The 14,739-nt window shown below is 39.1% G+C and overlaps 2 protein-coding genes across 3 annotated transcripts; both read left to right on the top strand.

Annotated features, from left to right (window-relative positions):
- The first annotated feature begins 9,662 nt into the window (after window positions 1–9,662).
- LOC121967634 (probable metal-nicotianamine transporter YSL12) lies at window positions 9,663–13,051 on the top strand. 2 transcript variants are annotated; one of them, XM_042517982.1, is made up of 5 exons: window positions 9,663–10,236; window positions 10,927–11,090; window positions 11,166–11,263; window positions 11,345–11,479; window positions 11,550–13,051. In XM_042517982.1, exons 1-5 carry the CDS (start codon window positions 9,834–9,836, stop codon window positions 12,841–12,843), a joined length of 2,094 nt encoding a protein of 697 aa, XP_042373916.1. In that variant the 5' UTR covers window positions 9,663–9,833; the 3' UTR covers window positions 12,844–13,051. The 2 variants fall into 2 exon arrangements, with proteins under 2 accessions (XP_042373916.1, XP_042373915.1); XM_042517981.1 differs by having other exon boundaries at window positions 10,927–11,263.
- Window positions 13,052–13,415: 364 nt separating this feature from the next.
- Window positions 13,416–14,305, top strand: LOC121967633. The gene has a single exon (XM_042517980.1). It carries the CDS (start codon window positions 13,491–13,493, stop codon window positions 14,055–14,057), a length of 567 nt encoding a protein of 188 aa, XP_042373914.1. The 5' UTR covers window positions 13,416–13,490; the 3' UTR covers window positions 14,058–14,305.
- The last annotated feature ends 434 nt before the right edge of the window (window positions 14,306–14,739 follow it).

The following is a 14,739-nucleotide window of genomic DNA, read 5'->3' as shown; positions in this document are numbered from 1 at the left end:
ATGAGATTGCAACTTTGCTCGCGAGGCACATGAATAACAAATTAGAACTCAGAACTACTTACTAATCAGTATAGGAGTTCTCAACTAGCAGACAACAAGCGACAGAGGAACCCTTCAAATCCTCATAGGTACTTCCGCCGGCCGCCGCGGCTGCGTCCTCTTATTCGTCTCCCTGCCTTCATAAAGTCAATACTACTATGAAATTAGCACATATATATGGGGTCGGGTGGTCCAGCCGATTGAGGAAGTCCCAATCTATATAAGGGTCATCCAAAGCAAGCATGCTTGGTCACTCACGGCTAGATCACATGTTTAAGCCAAGTGATCTAGCCGATCAGACCTATGGTCCGATCGGATATGTTGGATATATGGTTTGACTGGACTCTTGAGCCGAGTGAGGAGGCTGAGTGGAGGTCGACTCTTCGAGAAGATCATCATCCCTTAGCCGACTGACCCCATCCGCGAAAAAGATGTCTGATCGGACGACAAAGGGGACTCGGTCAGCCTATCCTCTAAGCATATAAATGACTCATTAACTCAATGGTTTAATATTCCTTTTTGACGTTTTGTGTCATTTGTGCGAGGAAATTTCTACCCTACAAAACACAAAAACGATGGACCTATTTTTGAAAAGTTGTCATAGTCTAAGAAGGGTCTGTCATTTTTTAGAAACATATTGATATTCGTTCACAAAGGTGCATCAACACTACTATATAAGGGGTCTCTATCTACAAATGCAAATATGTTATATTACACAACGCAACACTACACAACCATACTCACTCATAGCCACTATTCATTGTTTTGTTCCTTGTATTCTTTTCTCTCTGAATCAATCATTGACTTGAGCGTCAGAGTGTTTATACTAGGGATCCCTCCCTGGCACGGTTGTTGACGTTTTATTTCCCACTTGTTCTTTTTTGACATGCAATAGTGCTCGGTGTTGTTTTCTTTCAATTCAGAGTCTTTTTTCAAATAACAGTGGAGCTACTTACCTAATACATTCTCTTTTTCGATTTCAGACAAGATCAAACTTTATTTTTTGGATAAAAAATATGCATCGATAAAAAATTTGATGCATAACTTAACTATGCGAATGGAAGCACATAGATAAGCCTAGGAGCATATTCTCAAATTTCCAGACATATAAAGAATGAGGGTTAGTTTTGACAAATTAATATATAATATTTTTTAAATAGACGATTGACCTAAAATCATTAAATTGATGAACATGTTCACTATGAGTACTTTTGATTTATCCTGATAATCAATAGAAAATTTTTATAGGATTAGATTGATCATCTTAGAATTAAGCTGCATAAGTTAAATACTTAGTGTTAATTAAAAAAAATAGAAATATGTTGAAAAAAAGTCCCGGTATATGCAATGGTAAGTGAGGAGATGAGACAGGCTACATTAGAGTTTGAACCATTTATGGGTCATTCGTGACCCATACCTATTTTCCAATTTGCAGCATTGATAGCCTTTTGTTAGGGTGATTTCTCGCTGAGTGTTGAATAAAACTTAAAAATAAAAAACAAAAAAAATCAAATTCACGTTCTATAAATCTTTTCCATAGGCAAAGCGGAGAGATTTTGGAGAATAAATAAAGGCTATTCGGTCATAGTAAGTTATTTTCTTAATTGTATGTTTTGATAGTTTATTAAAAAGTAAAAGTATAGCTTTCCGACTAAAAATTTATGATACTGTACGAAGTATTAAAGGATGCACTAATTTATTTGTTCTTCCTATTTTATCCCTCCTAATATTTTTCTTCCTCCTCTCTCCTCCGTCTCTCTCGCTCCACTTGTAAAAAATAAATATCTCTCTTCTCTCTCTCTCTCATCTATTAATTTACTCAACGAAAATTTATTATCTCTCTCTCCACTTGTAAAAATTAAATATCACTCCTCTATCATTCATCTATCAATTTATTGAACGAAAATTTATTTTTTCAAAATATCATAAAATATCAAAAATAATAATGAATGACATATTTAAATTTCTTACAATATAAAAAATCCATAAGACCTGAAATGCATTGAATCGGAACTCTCTACGTCAATCAGTGAGTTTCAGTTGAAATTCACTAATTGTTATAAAGAACTTCGACTACACACATTTAAGTTCTATAAATTTTTGAAGTTGTAAGGAGTTTAAACATATCATTCATTGTTTATTTCGATTTCTCTAAACATATTAAAATGTTATTGAAAAAATCAATTGAAATTCCACATTAGATCTGATATGAACTTATATCAGGCCCAACGTGGGATTTCAGCTAATTTCAATTGAAATATACTAATTGGCTTAGAAAGCTCTGATTGTATCTGATACGGTGCATGATTGTGGAGGCAGTAAGATGATGTGGTTAGAGGTCAAAACCACAGAATGGTCAGGAGTTAAGCTTACGTGGAGGTCAGAAGTTTAGCCCACGTGGAGGTTAGAAGTCCAAGCCCCCGTGGAGGTCAGAAGTCAAGCTTATGTGAAGGTCAGAAGTTTAGCCCCCGTGGAGGTCAGAAGTCAAGCTTACGTGGATGTCAGAAGTCAAGTTTGCGTAGCCATGGCCAAAGTCTCAGCTGACGGGGCAGTCAAAGGAGAGGACTACAAGTGGGATAAGATCTAACCCCAATAACAATCAAGAACTGGGCTCACAGGCCAGGTACAGCGAAGGACTGAGCCTACGGGCCTGGTAAAGGCTAGGAAAGGAAGGCCTCTGGCGTAATACAGACCTGACGTACAGGTCGGAACGTACAAGCTATGGATAACAGTAGATAGAAGCAAGTCAGAATACAGACATGCCGTACAGGTCGGAACGTACAAGCCATGGATAACAGTAGATAGGAGCAGGTCGGAATACAGACCTGACGTACAGGTCGGGGCATGCGAGCCATGGATAACAATAGATAAAAGTAGGTCGGAATACAGACCTGGCGTATAAGTTGTAACGTACAAGCATGGATAACAGTAGATAGGAGCAGGTCGGAATACAGACTTGGCGTACAGGTCAGGACATATGAGTCATGGATAACAGCAGACAGAAGCAAGTCGAAATACAGGTCTAGCGTATAGGTCGGGATGTAAGAACCATGGATAACAGTAGACAGAAGTAAGTCGGAATGCAGATCTGGCGTGCAGGTCGGAACGTACAAGTTATGGATAACAGTAGATAGAAGCAGGTCGGAATATAGACCTGGCGTACAGGTCGGGACGTGCAAACCATGGATAACACAGGACCGAAGCAGGTCGGAATACAGACCTGGCGTACAGGTCGGGACGTACAAGCCATGGATAACAGTAGACAGAAGCAGGTCGGAACGTATAAGCCATGGATAACCGAGGACCGAAGCAGGTCGGAATACAGACCTGACGTACAGGTCGGGATGTACAAGCCATGGATAACGGTAGACAGAAGCAGGTCAGAATACAGACCTGGCGTACAGGTCGGAATGTACGAACCATGGATAATAATAGACAGAAGTAGGTCGGAATGCAGATCTGGCGTGCAGGTCGGAACATACAAGCTATGGATAACAGTAGATAGAAGCAGGTCGGAATACAGACCTGGCGTATAGGTCGGGACGTACAAACCATGGATAACAGAGGACCGAAATAGGTCGAAATACAAACATGGCGTACAGGTCGGGACGTACAAGCCATGGATAAAAGTAGACAGAAGCAGGTCGGAATATATAAGCCATGGATAACCAAGGGCCGAAGCAGGTCGGAAAACATACCTGGCATACAGGTCGGGACGTACACGCCATGGATAACGGTAGACAGAAGCAGGTTGGAATACAGACCTGGCGCACAGGTCGGGACGTACAAGCCATGGATAACGGTAGACAAAAGCAGGTCAGAATACAGATCTGGCGTACAGGTCGGGACGTACAAGCCATGGATAATAGTAGACAAAAGCAGATCAGAATACAAACCTGGCGTACAGGTCGGAATGTACAAGCCATGGATAACTGAGGATAGAAGCACGTCGATATACAGACCTGGTGTACAGGTCGGGATGTACAAACCATGGATTATGAAGGAAAGAAGCAGGTCGGTTTACAGACCTAGCTTACAAGTTTGGACTTATATCTTCACGGCATGGGATAAAGGGATCGAAGAGCACAGGTTGGAACTCAAGATTAGTGGAAGCAGACCGATGCACACAGGTCAGGATTTATAGTCTTATGGCTCAGGATACGTAGATCGATAAAATATACAGGCCGGGATGTACAAACCATGAATTATGAAGGATAGAAGCAGGTCGGTTTACAGACCTGGCTTACATGTTTGGACTTATATCTTCACGGCATGGGATAAAGGGATCGAAGAGCACAGGTCGGAACTCAAGATTAGTGGAAGCAGACCGATGCACACAGGTCAGGATTTATAGCCTTATGACTCAGGATACGTAGATCGATAAAATGTACAGGTCGAGATGTGCTAGCCAAGGATACAGGTCAAGATTTATATCCTCATGGTCCGAGATAAACAAAGTTAGAGGCAGACATACAGGTCGGCACAAACGAAGTCAGACGTACAGCTTGGAAGTAGGTATGAACATAACCAAACTAGGGTATACAGGGCGTGACACGTAATAGACAAGACCGGTAAGGGTTGACAATAGGAGATGCATAGGACAAGGTTCAAAGCACAGGTCTGGAGGTGATGTCAGATCGGGGTTAGCAAGATATCAGAACGAGGTTAACAAGTGTAAAGGTCTAGCTTAGCAATCACGAGTGGAGGATGTCAGACACTACAGGACAAGCAAGCAAGGGAATTATAACGGTTTGTCAGAGATTAATCAGTGTGTAAGGGAATATGCTAACAGTCGGGGCTCATTACCCCTTTGATTCTGTCGTCGGCCTATGAGGAGGTGTCGCTTGTCATTCACCGTCAGACAAAGCCGGACAACCGACATTCCCTGACACCCGCCAACCCCAAAAACATCCGTTGCAGTATAAAAGGGATGCTTTGTCCCTTATGCAGGTACGCTCACTCGTCATTTCTTACTCGTCTTTACTTTTCGTCCTTTCTTTGTGTTTCTAGGGAAAAAGTACCTGACTTGAGCATCGGAGGGCCTGATCCGGGGACTTTTTCCCTGGTTTCTGGTCTCTAATGACTCGTGGGCTCGTCTGAGTGTGCGCAGAGCCTTAGCGTCATCATCCCAGTCATCACCCTTTGTCATCCGCCCGTGTGAACCCTTCCGGAGATTGCCAGGTAGATTGGACGTCGCAGCGACTTTCCGTCAACTTCCAGTACATCGAGGCCCGCCTTCATCCGACTTAGCTTCCAGACGGGATCAATATCCATTTTAGGTCATGTGGATTTATGAGATTGTAAGAAGTCCAAATATGTACTCAATTGTTTATTTTGACTTCTCCAAAGATATTAATATATTATTAAAAAATCAGTTGAAATCCCACATTGGATTGGAGAAGCCAAAATAAATAATGACGGATATATTTGAATTTCTTACCATCTCAGAAATCCACAGGACTTGACATGAGTGTAATCGAGCTCCCGATTTTGGTTAAAATCCATTAATTGACCTAGAGAGTTACGATTTCATATATTTCAGGTCCTATAATTTTTTGAGGTTGCAAGGAGTTGAAATATGTCATCTATTCTTTATTTTAACTTCTCTGATTCAACATGAGATTTTAGTCAATTCTTTCAATAGAATTTTTAACACACCCTGAGAAGCTAAAATAAATGACATATTTGGATTCCTTGTAACCTCAAAAAATCATAAGACCTAGAATGAGTGCAATAAAAGTTCCCTACGTCAATTAATATATGTCAACCGAAATCGACTAAAATCCCACGTTGAGTCTGATATGAGTTCATATAAAGTCCAATGTGAGATTTCGGTCAATTCTTTCAATAATATTTCAACAATGCCGAAAATAAATAATGGATAGCATATTTGAATTCTTTGTAATTAACCTCATAAATCTATATTTTAGCCCATTATTTCAATAATATTTTAACATATTCGGAAAAATAGTAATAAACAATAAAGGCATATTTGGATTCCTTGCAGATTTAAAAATACATAGGACCTGAAATGGATGTAAAATTTGGACTTCTTCCAACCTCAAAAATCCACAGAACTTGAAATGTATATAATCGAAATCTCTAAATTAATTAGTGGATTTTGATTAAACTCGGCTGAAATCCCATGTTGGACTTGATATGAGTTCATATCATACTCAACGTGGGTCTGATATGAGTTCATATCAAGCTCATGTGGGATTTCGACCGATTTTTTCAATGACACTGTAACACTTCCGAAAAAGTTGAAATAAAAATAAATAATATATTTAAACTACTTGCAACTTCAGAAATCTACATAATTGGAAATGAGTATAATTGATGTAAAGTCAATCAGTGAGTTTCGATCGAAATCCACTGATAGATCTAAAGACATCTGATTACATTTATTTTTAAGTTATGTGAATTTCTCAAGTTATAATGAGTTTAAATATTCTATCTATTATTATTTTAAAATTTTCTTGGAGGTGATATTTTAAAAAAATAAATTTGAGTCGAATAAACGGAGCGAGGGGAGAAAATTTTATTTTCCATGAGTGGATAGAGAGGGAGGGAGTCAGAGAGAGGAAGGGAGAAAGAGGTGTAAGTTACATATGATTGGTAAGAGAGATACAATTACCAAATGCAGTTTTTATCAATTTAAAAAGTTGAGTGGGCTCGTTGATAAATTGTCGTATTTTCTTTATATCGATATGATACCGATGATAAAGGATGCGTAGGATGTGCTTTTGCCATATGCATGCACGCTTCAGAAAAAAAACAGAAGATTTTTCCAATGAAAACTAGTTTGAGAAAGTGTCCTTTATTTTCTTTATCATTAAAAAGGACACGATTGGAAAAAAGATTAAAAGGATGCTTATATTATTTATTTTTAAAATGCTTACTTTCAATAGCTTGGTAACAATTTTAGATAAAACTATCATAACTTATTCAAATGGATCTATTTTAATATTATCAAAACTATTTAAATATTGACTACGACTATTTAAATTTGATTAAAAATGCTACAATGTGCATTAATTCTAATAAAAAAAAACTAATATTAGAACAATTTTAATTAAGTAATTGCAATGAGCATGAAGAATGCATGACATGTTGAGTGCATCACCTATTGTGGAAGCCATCTATGTCAATAATATTACAACTCCCACTAGGCGATCGAATCAGGAAATATTGTCAATCTTCAAAATTAGTTACTTATATAAAGTATGACATTTTAAAAAATAATTACTACACCCAAACAATTTTGGCTAGTGGAAAATGCTTTGTAAGTCACACTAATTTCGTGGCTAGAACACCATAAAACCCTACAACAAGACAGAAATTAAGAGATACCATCGGAGGAAACAGTATAAGTATAACCAACCCTTGATTATCAAAATTTCCATTTAAAACAGAAAAAAGTTAAATTCATATAAATTTAAATTCACTTATCAATAAAATTAAGTGATTAATATTGGTTTTTATGAATCATTTTGAAAATAAAATTATATATTGATTACTTGGACTGCTTTAATAACAGTTTAATTAATTTAGGGCTAGATATATATACCTTTTTCATCAGGAATTTCTTTGGTATGAAATTATGGCGTACCTTCTTTTGAAGGCATTCTTTATCTTGATTTCTAAATTTGGTATTTACGTTGAGCATTGGCAAGGTTTAATTCACACTGTCTGTCACATGTTCTATTTATTAATTTGGCACTATGAACAGCTAATTGTATGCCAAAATAGCATCATGCATCAAATACAATGTTGTTTGGTTGATCAAATTTAGTCAAAATCATCAAATTTTATTACCGTGAATATTTTTTCTCTTTATTATTAATTATGTTCTATAAATTTCCATATGAATTAGTTGTCACAAGGCAACCATTGATCTGTCTCTCTCTTATAAGAAGATCTTTTAGATAGAATAATATATATATATTTTTTATTTTCATTTGAAATAATATTAAAATATCTATTGTTATACATAGCAAATAACAAAGAAAGAAAAAACAAAGCGAATGATGGAGAAAGAAAAAAAATTATCATTACGTAATCAAGTGGAACCAACTTAGTTGCTATCTTCCTATTTTATTAAAAATTCCAAATCTTTACTGACTAATTTTAATTGAATTTAAAATAAAATTATGTTAGTATTTTTTTTTATCATGATTATATTTAATTCCTCATGTATTGACAATAATACGAATGTAAATTTTTGTATAAATAGTTTGGGTTGATGACGTTAAATCTTGACCTTTTGGCTAAGATTAAATGTTATTATTATAAAAAATTAAATTAAATTTTTATGAAAATGAATCGTCTTTGTGTTGCATTATTGTATGAGTCTGACGCATTCTTATCAAGTCCAATTTATGGATTTAGAACACTAATTTATATGTATTTATGTATTATATTACATATGAAATGCGTGTGCATGATAACTAATCAGTATTATAAATTTCACCGCTAAGGTGTGGTTGTGTTGATATTAGGATGACAAAGTTACTTTATTATATAAAGATCAATTTTTATAAATTTATTTTCTCGAGAATTAAATATCCTCTCATTTAGAAGATCATTTGGTATTATGATTTATCTCTCTTAATTTTAAACAGTGAATGATGCTCAAATGAACGAAATCATCTTTTACATGATAGTATTATAAATTTCGATCAATTCTATATATTAACGAGACATTAAATTTAAATAGGAGGAAGAGATGATATCATAGAGGATATTTATTCTACCACAGTAATCTTTTGCATAGAAATGATTTTTATGTCAGCTAGAAATTGATGTAAAGACATTTTATTAACTTTGAATAGTGAGTTATATGGCAGAGCACAATAATTTATAGCGAAGACGAAGAGAAGTATAATTTTATTAGCTCGGCTATGGATATCAAACTCTCATTGATCGGAGAATACGGAGCTAGATTCTTATTTATTTATTTATTTTTCATCAAAATTTAGGAGGTGTTTGGTTGATGAATTTAGAAATACGAAAATGAAATGATAGTAAAAGATAATGTTTGAATTGTGAATTTGGGAATGATTATCAGATTTATGAGAATCAACCAAACTCATATAACTTGATGATTTCATTTGTATTCCTATTCTCATTTCATCCTACTATAAAATTTATACCTATAGTCATTCTTATCATTTAATCAAACGTCTTTAGAGTGAGAAACCTAGTTCCACTGCACCTACCGGAGACAGATTTGGACATAAATATAAGATACAATGGAGAATCAATATTAAATAATTTTATTACTATTATTATTTTGGGCTGACATTAAGTGTCTCACTTAAATTGATTAATTTTGAAAAACGCTCTCGGTCCATTAATTCGTCGAATTGAAAATTCGATCCCTATATTTCTGGTAAACTAAAAAATCGTCCTGCCGCGGTCCCACTGGCAAATAAATAATATTTAAACTGTGTTATAATATATTATTAAATTCTCTCCGTATATGTAAACTAAGCCTGCCGCGGTACCACTGGCAAATAAATAATACTATAATTAATAATAGTAATATTATTATTATAGGGTTTTATTTGGGTTGATCCCGATTTCGACCAATCCCCTGGCAGTGGAAGCGGCCTGTCTCGAAGATTCACCAGAATCAAGCGCAGCCTTTCGCCAGCTATTGATTCCGAGCATCACGGGACCGTGATTCTTCCTTGCTCCCTCACTCTCCATAAATAGTCTCTCCATCGGCCTCCTCCTCTCCAGTCTCTGAAGTGGTTGTCCTTCTTTCTTTTCTCCTTCACGCGCGCGCCATGGCTTCAGAGGAGGTCGAGATGCGGAGTTTGGACGAGGAAGAGAAGCTGCGGCAGCGGAAGAAGGACAAGGAGGGGGAAGCGGAGCAACAGGAGGAGGTGTCGGTGGAGCGGGCGTTCGAGGGGCTGCGTGTGCCGCCGTGGCGCGAGCAGCTCACATTCCGCGCGCTGGTGGTGAGCTTCTTACTCTCCGTGATGTTTAGCGTCATCGTGATGAAGCTGAACCTGACGACGGGGATCATCCCCTCGCTCAACGTCGCCGCCGGCCTCCTCGGGTTCTTCTTCATCAAGATGTGGACGAAGGTGCTCGAGCAGACCGGGCTGCTTCGGACTCCCTTCACGCGGCAGGAGAACACGGTCATCCAGACCTGCGTCGTCGCCGCTTACGGCCTCGCATTCAGTGGTACGCCATTCCGAAACCTAAAAATCGCTGCTTTTGCCCTCTTTTTGGTTATTCACGTCCGCTAAAGGTGATTTCGCAATCCGACTTTTTTTTCCATCTAGGGTTTTCGAGATCGCGGTTTACTCTGTAATGCAGGAGTGAATATTTTCGGCTTCTTAATCTCTGAGTTTGTTTCATTGTAGATCATCTTAGGATGTTGTCAATGCAAATACTCCAAGGATTGAAATTATTGACCTCGAATGGCGATTAAGTTCCTAAAAATTTCTGATTTCTTCTCGTTTTTGATTTGATGGGATCGAAAAATACGATTTTGAATCCTGTTTTTGTCATCCTTTTTGTAGTTTTTTGATTCTCATAAGATATTGAAATTTAATCATCCAAAACGAATAAAGATTGCCCTTTTTATTGTTAGCTTTGTTTTTCTTTTCTAAAAAAACAATATCGTTTTATCGTAAATTTCTGTCTCCATTTTTTTCCCATCAGAAGGAATTAATTGAGGTAAGATCGAAAAAGAAAATAAGATCTTATGGACATTAGAAGGAAACAAATATGCAAAAGCGATAGACTTCGATTTGGAGATCAGATAGCTGATTTCTTAGACTTTCTGCTTTATGGGCTTCGTACTGCATTTGAAGAATATGATCGAACAATTTTATCGTCCTACCAAGTCTTAGTTTTTTTCCTGGACAGGCGGTTTTGGAAGTTATCTTTTTGGTATGAGCTCAAAAATTGCTGGTCAAGCAGCTGAAGGAAGTGAACCTCAGAACATAAAGGACCCGAGTTTAGGATGGATGATTGGATTTATGTTTGTCGTCAGCTTTCTCGGTTTGTTCTCTCTTGTGCCGCTCAGAAAGGTTAGTTCGATTCCCAAGTTTTTGAACGTCGAACATGGTTATGCCCGCCATGATGCTTACTCAAACTTGTTTCAGATAATGATCATTGACTACAAGCTGATCTATCCGAGTGGCACTGCTACTGCCTACCTTATCAATGGCTTCCATACATTGAACGGGGAAAAGCTGGCCAAGTAAAAAATCTTTTGGAACATTTGAATTTTTTTCTTCTCTCTGTTCATCTTGAATCTCTGAAACTTGATTTTTCCTTTTAGGAAGCAAGTATGGATGCTCGGCAAGTGCTTCATTGGTAGCTTCTTCTGGGGATTCTTCCAATGGTTTTACACTGCAAGTGATGGTTGTGGTTTTGTATCATTCCCTACCCTCGGCCTTAAGGCCTACGATCACAGGTAGCCTGAATTGTTTCTCTTTAAAATATATATAAATTTGTGGCCTAACCTTTATTTCTTAATCCTGCAGGTTCTACTTCGACTTCTCTGCTACTTACGTGGGCGTTGGAATGATTTGCCCGTATCTCGTGAACGTATCTGTCCTCCTCGGAGGTATCCTTTCATGGGGAATCATGTGGCCTCTTATACACAACCAAAAAGGTCATTGGTATCCGGCTGATACACCAGACAGTAGCCTTCATGGTTTGAATGGCTACAAGGTCTTCATAGGCATTGCCATGATTCTCGGCGACGGCCTTTATAATTTCGTCAAGGTCCTGCACCGAACCGTCTCTACCTTCGTCTCCGCCTGGCGCAAAGGTCCCAGCACACTTCCCGTCACGGACGATGATAGCCCTTCGCCTGCTCTTGCCTCTTATGATGACGAAAAGCGAACTGATGTCTTCCTCAAAGATCAAATTCCACAGTGGGTAGCATACGCCGGCTATGTGGCTGTTGCCGTGATCTCTATCATTGCTCTTCCTTTCATCTTCCCCCCACTCAAGTGGTACTTCATCTTCGTCGCTTATATATTCGCCCCTGTTTTAGCATTCTGCAACGCCTACGGCTGCGGCCTTACGGACTGGTCCTTGGCTTCCACCTACGGCAAGCTTGCTATCTTTGTCATCGGAGCTTGGGCTGGCTCTCACGGCGGTGTTCTCGCCGCCCTAGCAGCTTGCGGTGTTATGATGAGCATCGTCTCGACTGCCTCAGATCTTATGCAGGACTTCAAGACTGGTTACCTGACTCTGGCTTCTCCCCGGTCTATGTTTGTTAGCCAGATCATTGGGACGGCGATGGGATGCGTGATCGCTCCGAGTGTTTTCTGGCTTTTCTTCAAGGCTTTCAAAGACATCGGCACGGAAGGCAGCCAGTACCCTGCGCCTTATGCCATCATCTACCGGAACATGGCGATACTCGGCGTCGACGGCTTCGGTTCTCTTCCAAAGCACTGCCTCACGCTCTGCTACGTCTTCTTTGTCCTCGCGATCGTCATCAACTTGATAAGGGATCTCGTCGGCCCGAGGATTGCGCGGTTCATACCGATCCCAATGGCAATGGCTATTCCTTTCTACATCGGATCCTACTTCGCCATCGACATGTTCATCGGAAGCGTCATACTGTTCGTCTGGGAAAAGATCGACAAGCGAAAGGCAGATTCCTTTGCTCCGGCAGTGGCGTCTGGTGTTATATGCGGCGACGGGATATGGACTCTGCCGCAGGCTGTGCTTGCGCTGGCACAAGTGAAGCCGCCAATCTGCATGAAGTTTCTGTCGAGGAAGATGAACGCTCAGGTCGACGAATTCATTTCGACACTGTCTTAAATCTCGCCAATAGATTGCGGAAAATCCAACAGAGTCGTCCTGATTGTGGTTGTCATATAATGTCATAGTGGTGTTCTTTGTTCTTGATCTTTAACTTCGCTCCTTGTCTCAGCAATCAAAAACAGTGCTTTAGCTTGGTAATTCATATTTCCGGAGTGTCGTATCATGAAAATAAAATACAAGTGTTAGATAAATATTATCTCAGTTCTAGCAATTTGGCAATGTCCCCTCCTTCAAAATTGCTTTGAATGAAGTTGAATATTAAATTTTGTGATTCCTTTAGTTGCAGGTAAAAATATCTCTAAATTTTTTAGATTTGCTCATAAGCATTTATTTCACTAAATTATATATTTTTTTTAACTATATTCGTTTGGAGAAAAGTGAAGATTTTTATATATTCAAAAATAGACCTCTAAAATATTTATTTCTAATATATTTTGCGTTGAACATATGTTTAGAGAAGAAGCCGGTTTTTTTCCTTGAGAAAACAAATCTGGCCCGTTTAGAATGGTCGGCCGGCCCAATTTAATCTTCTAGAAATCTCACGGCAAAAGTCTACCATAAAAATCAGAAAGCCAACCATCGCCAAATAGAAGTCTTTTCCCCTTCCACGCCGGTGGTCGTTCTCTCCATTCCTCCGATCGGCGATGGCTTCTTGCTTCTTTTCCAGCGGGTCCACTCCTCTCCTCCTCGCTCTGATCAGCCTCCTGGCAGCCTCCGTGACAGCCCGCCCCGGCGTTTCCTTTCACCCCTGCAACACTCTCTTCATCACCTACACGATCTCCACCACCGACGCCGCCCTCCCCGGAAACCCTCGCGTCTCCGGATCCATATCCGTTTACCGCATCATCACCTCCTCCCGCTCCGCCGACGTCGGTCCTCGCCCCTCGATGATACCGCGGACGAGGTTCATCCTTCCTCAACGCGAGGTCGCCCCTGCTAGGCCTGCGGCCTTTGGATTCAGTTCCATCCAAGAGCGGGCCAAGGACATCCTTGTGGTCTTCGTCGGGCTCCTCTTTGGGGTCGGCTGCGGTGCGCTCACCGCCGCCACCATGTACCTGGCCTGGTCACTCGTCGCCCATCGGCAAGAGATCTACGACTCTGACGCGTACAGCGACGAGGAGGATGTGGATGAAAACCCCAAGAAAGCGGGTTACGTCAAGATCCCGGCTACTGATTCAATCTCCGTCAAGGAAGGGTATGAGGGAAATTAGGGTTTGCTCTATATGAATGTAGGTGGGGAGTCACTATATATTATGATGCGTGCATTTATTTGTATACCAGGTATGCCTGTTGCGACTTGTTAATGTGGTCTAATATTGTGTCTGGGATTAACTTCAAATGTTTGTTAATGCCGTGTATACTCCCTATGTTATTTGTTTCTGATGCTGCTACATAATTCCATGATTCATGGAACTGATAATCCTATTACCATGGAAAGCAGTTAGCATATTTATGGTAACACTATTATGGCTTCCCTTCTTAAGGTCACCATTCAATTTCTTAATATACTATGTTCTTGCAAGGTCGGATAGTTGGGAGAGAATTAGGTCAATGTGAACTCAGGAATCGTCTGTGCTCAAAGGCCAAAAATAAATAAAATAGAAATGGAGCACACTAATTTTGGATTTTTGAACCAGTCGTTTTGTTGGTGCTTGTTCACATCTTCTTGTTTGAAAAACATTACTTTTGTTAATTTGGAGAATCCATATGTTCAACAATGGATTGAGGGCTATTGTTTTCTTATTTGAGATTAACCATGCTACATATTTAAGTTTCAAGAATTCATATGTAGGGTATTGGACTAGGTCACCGTTGTGTTCTTCAAGATTTCTAGTTACTACTGTTACTATTTACAGAAATAGACTGAAGCTCACCTTTGTCTCTTGGAGATTA

The sequence above is a fragment of the Zingiber officinale genome, chromosome 3B (assembly GCF_018446385.1).
Source record: "Zingiber officinale cultivar Zhangliang chromosome 3B, Zo_v1.1, whole genome shotgun sequence".
Lineage (NCBI taxonomy): Eukaryota > Viridiplantae > Streptophyta > Magnoliopsida > Zingiberales > Zingiberaceae > Zingiber > Zingiber officinale.
The sequence above is the reverse complement of the archived record's forward strand: the minus strand, read 5'-3'. Positions and strand labels throughout refer to the sequence as shown.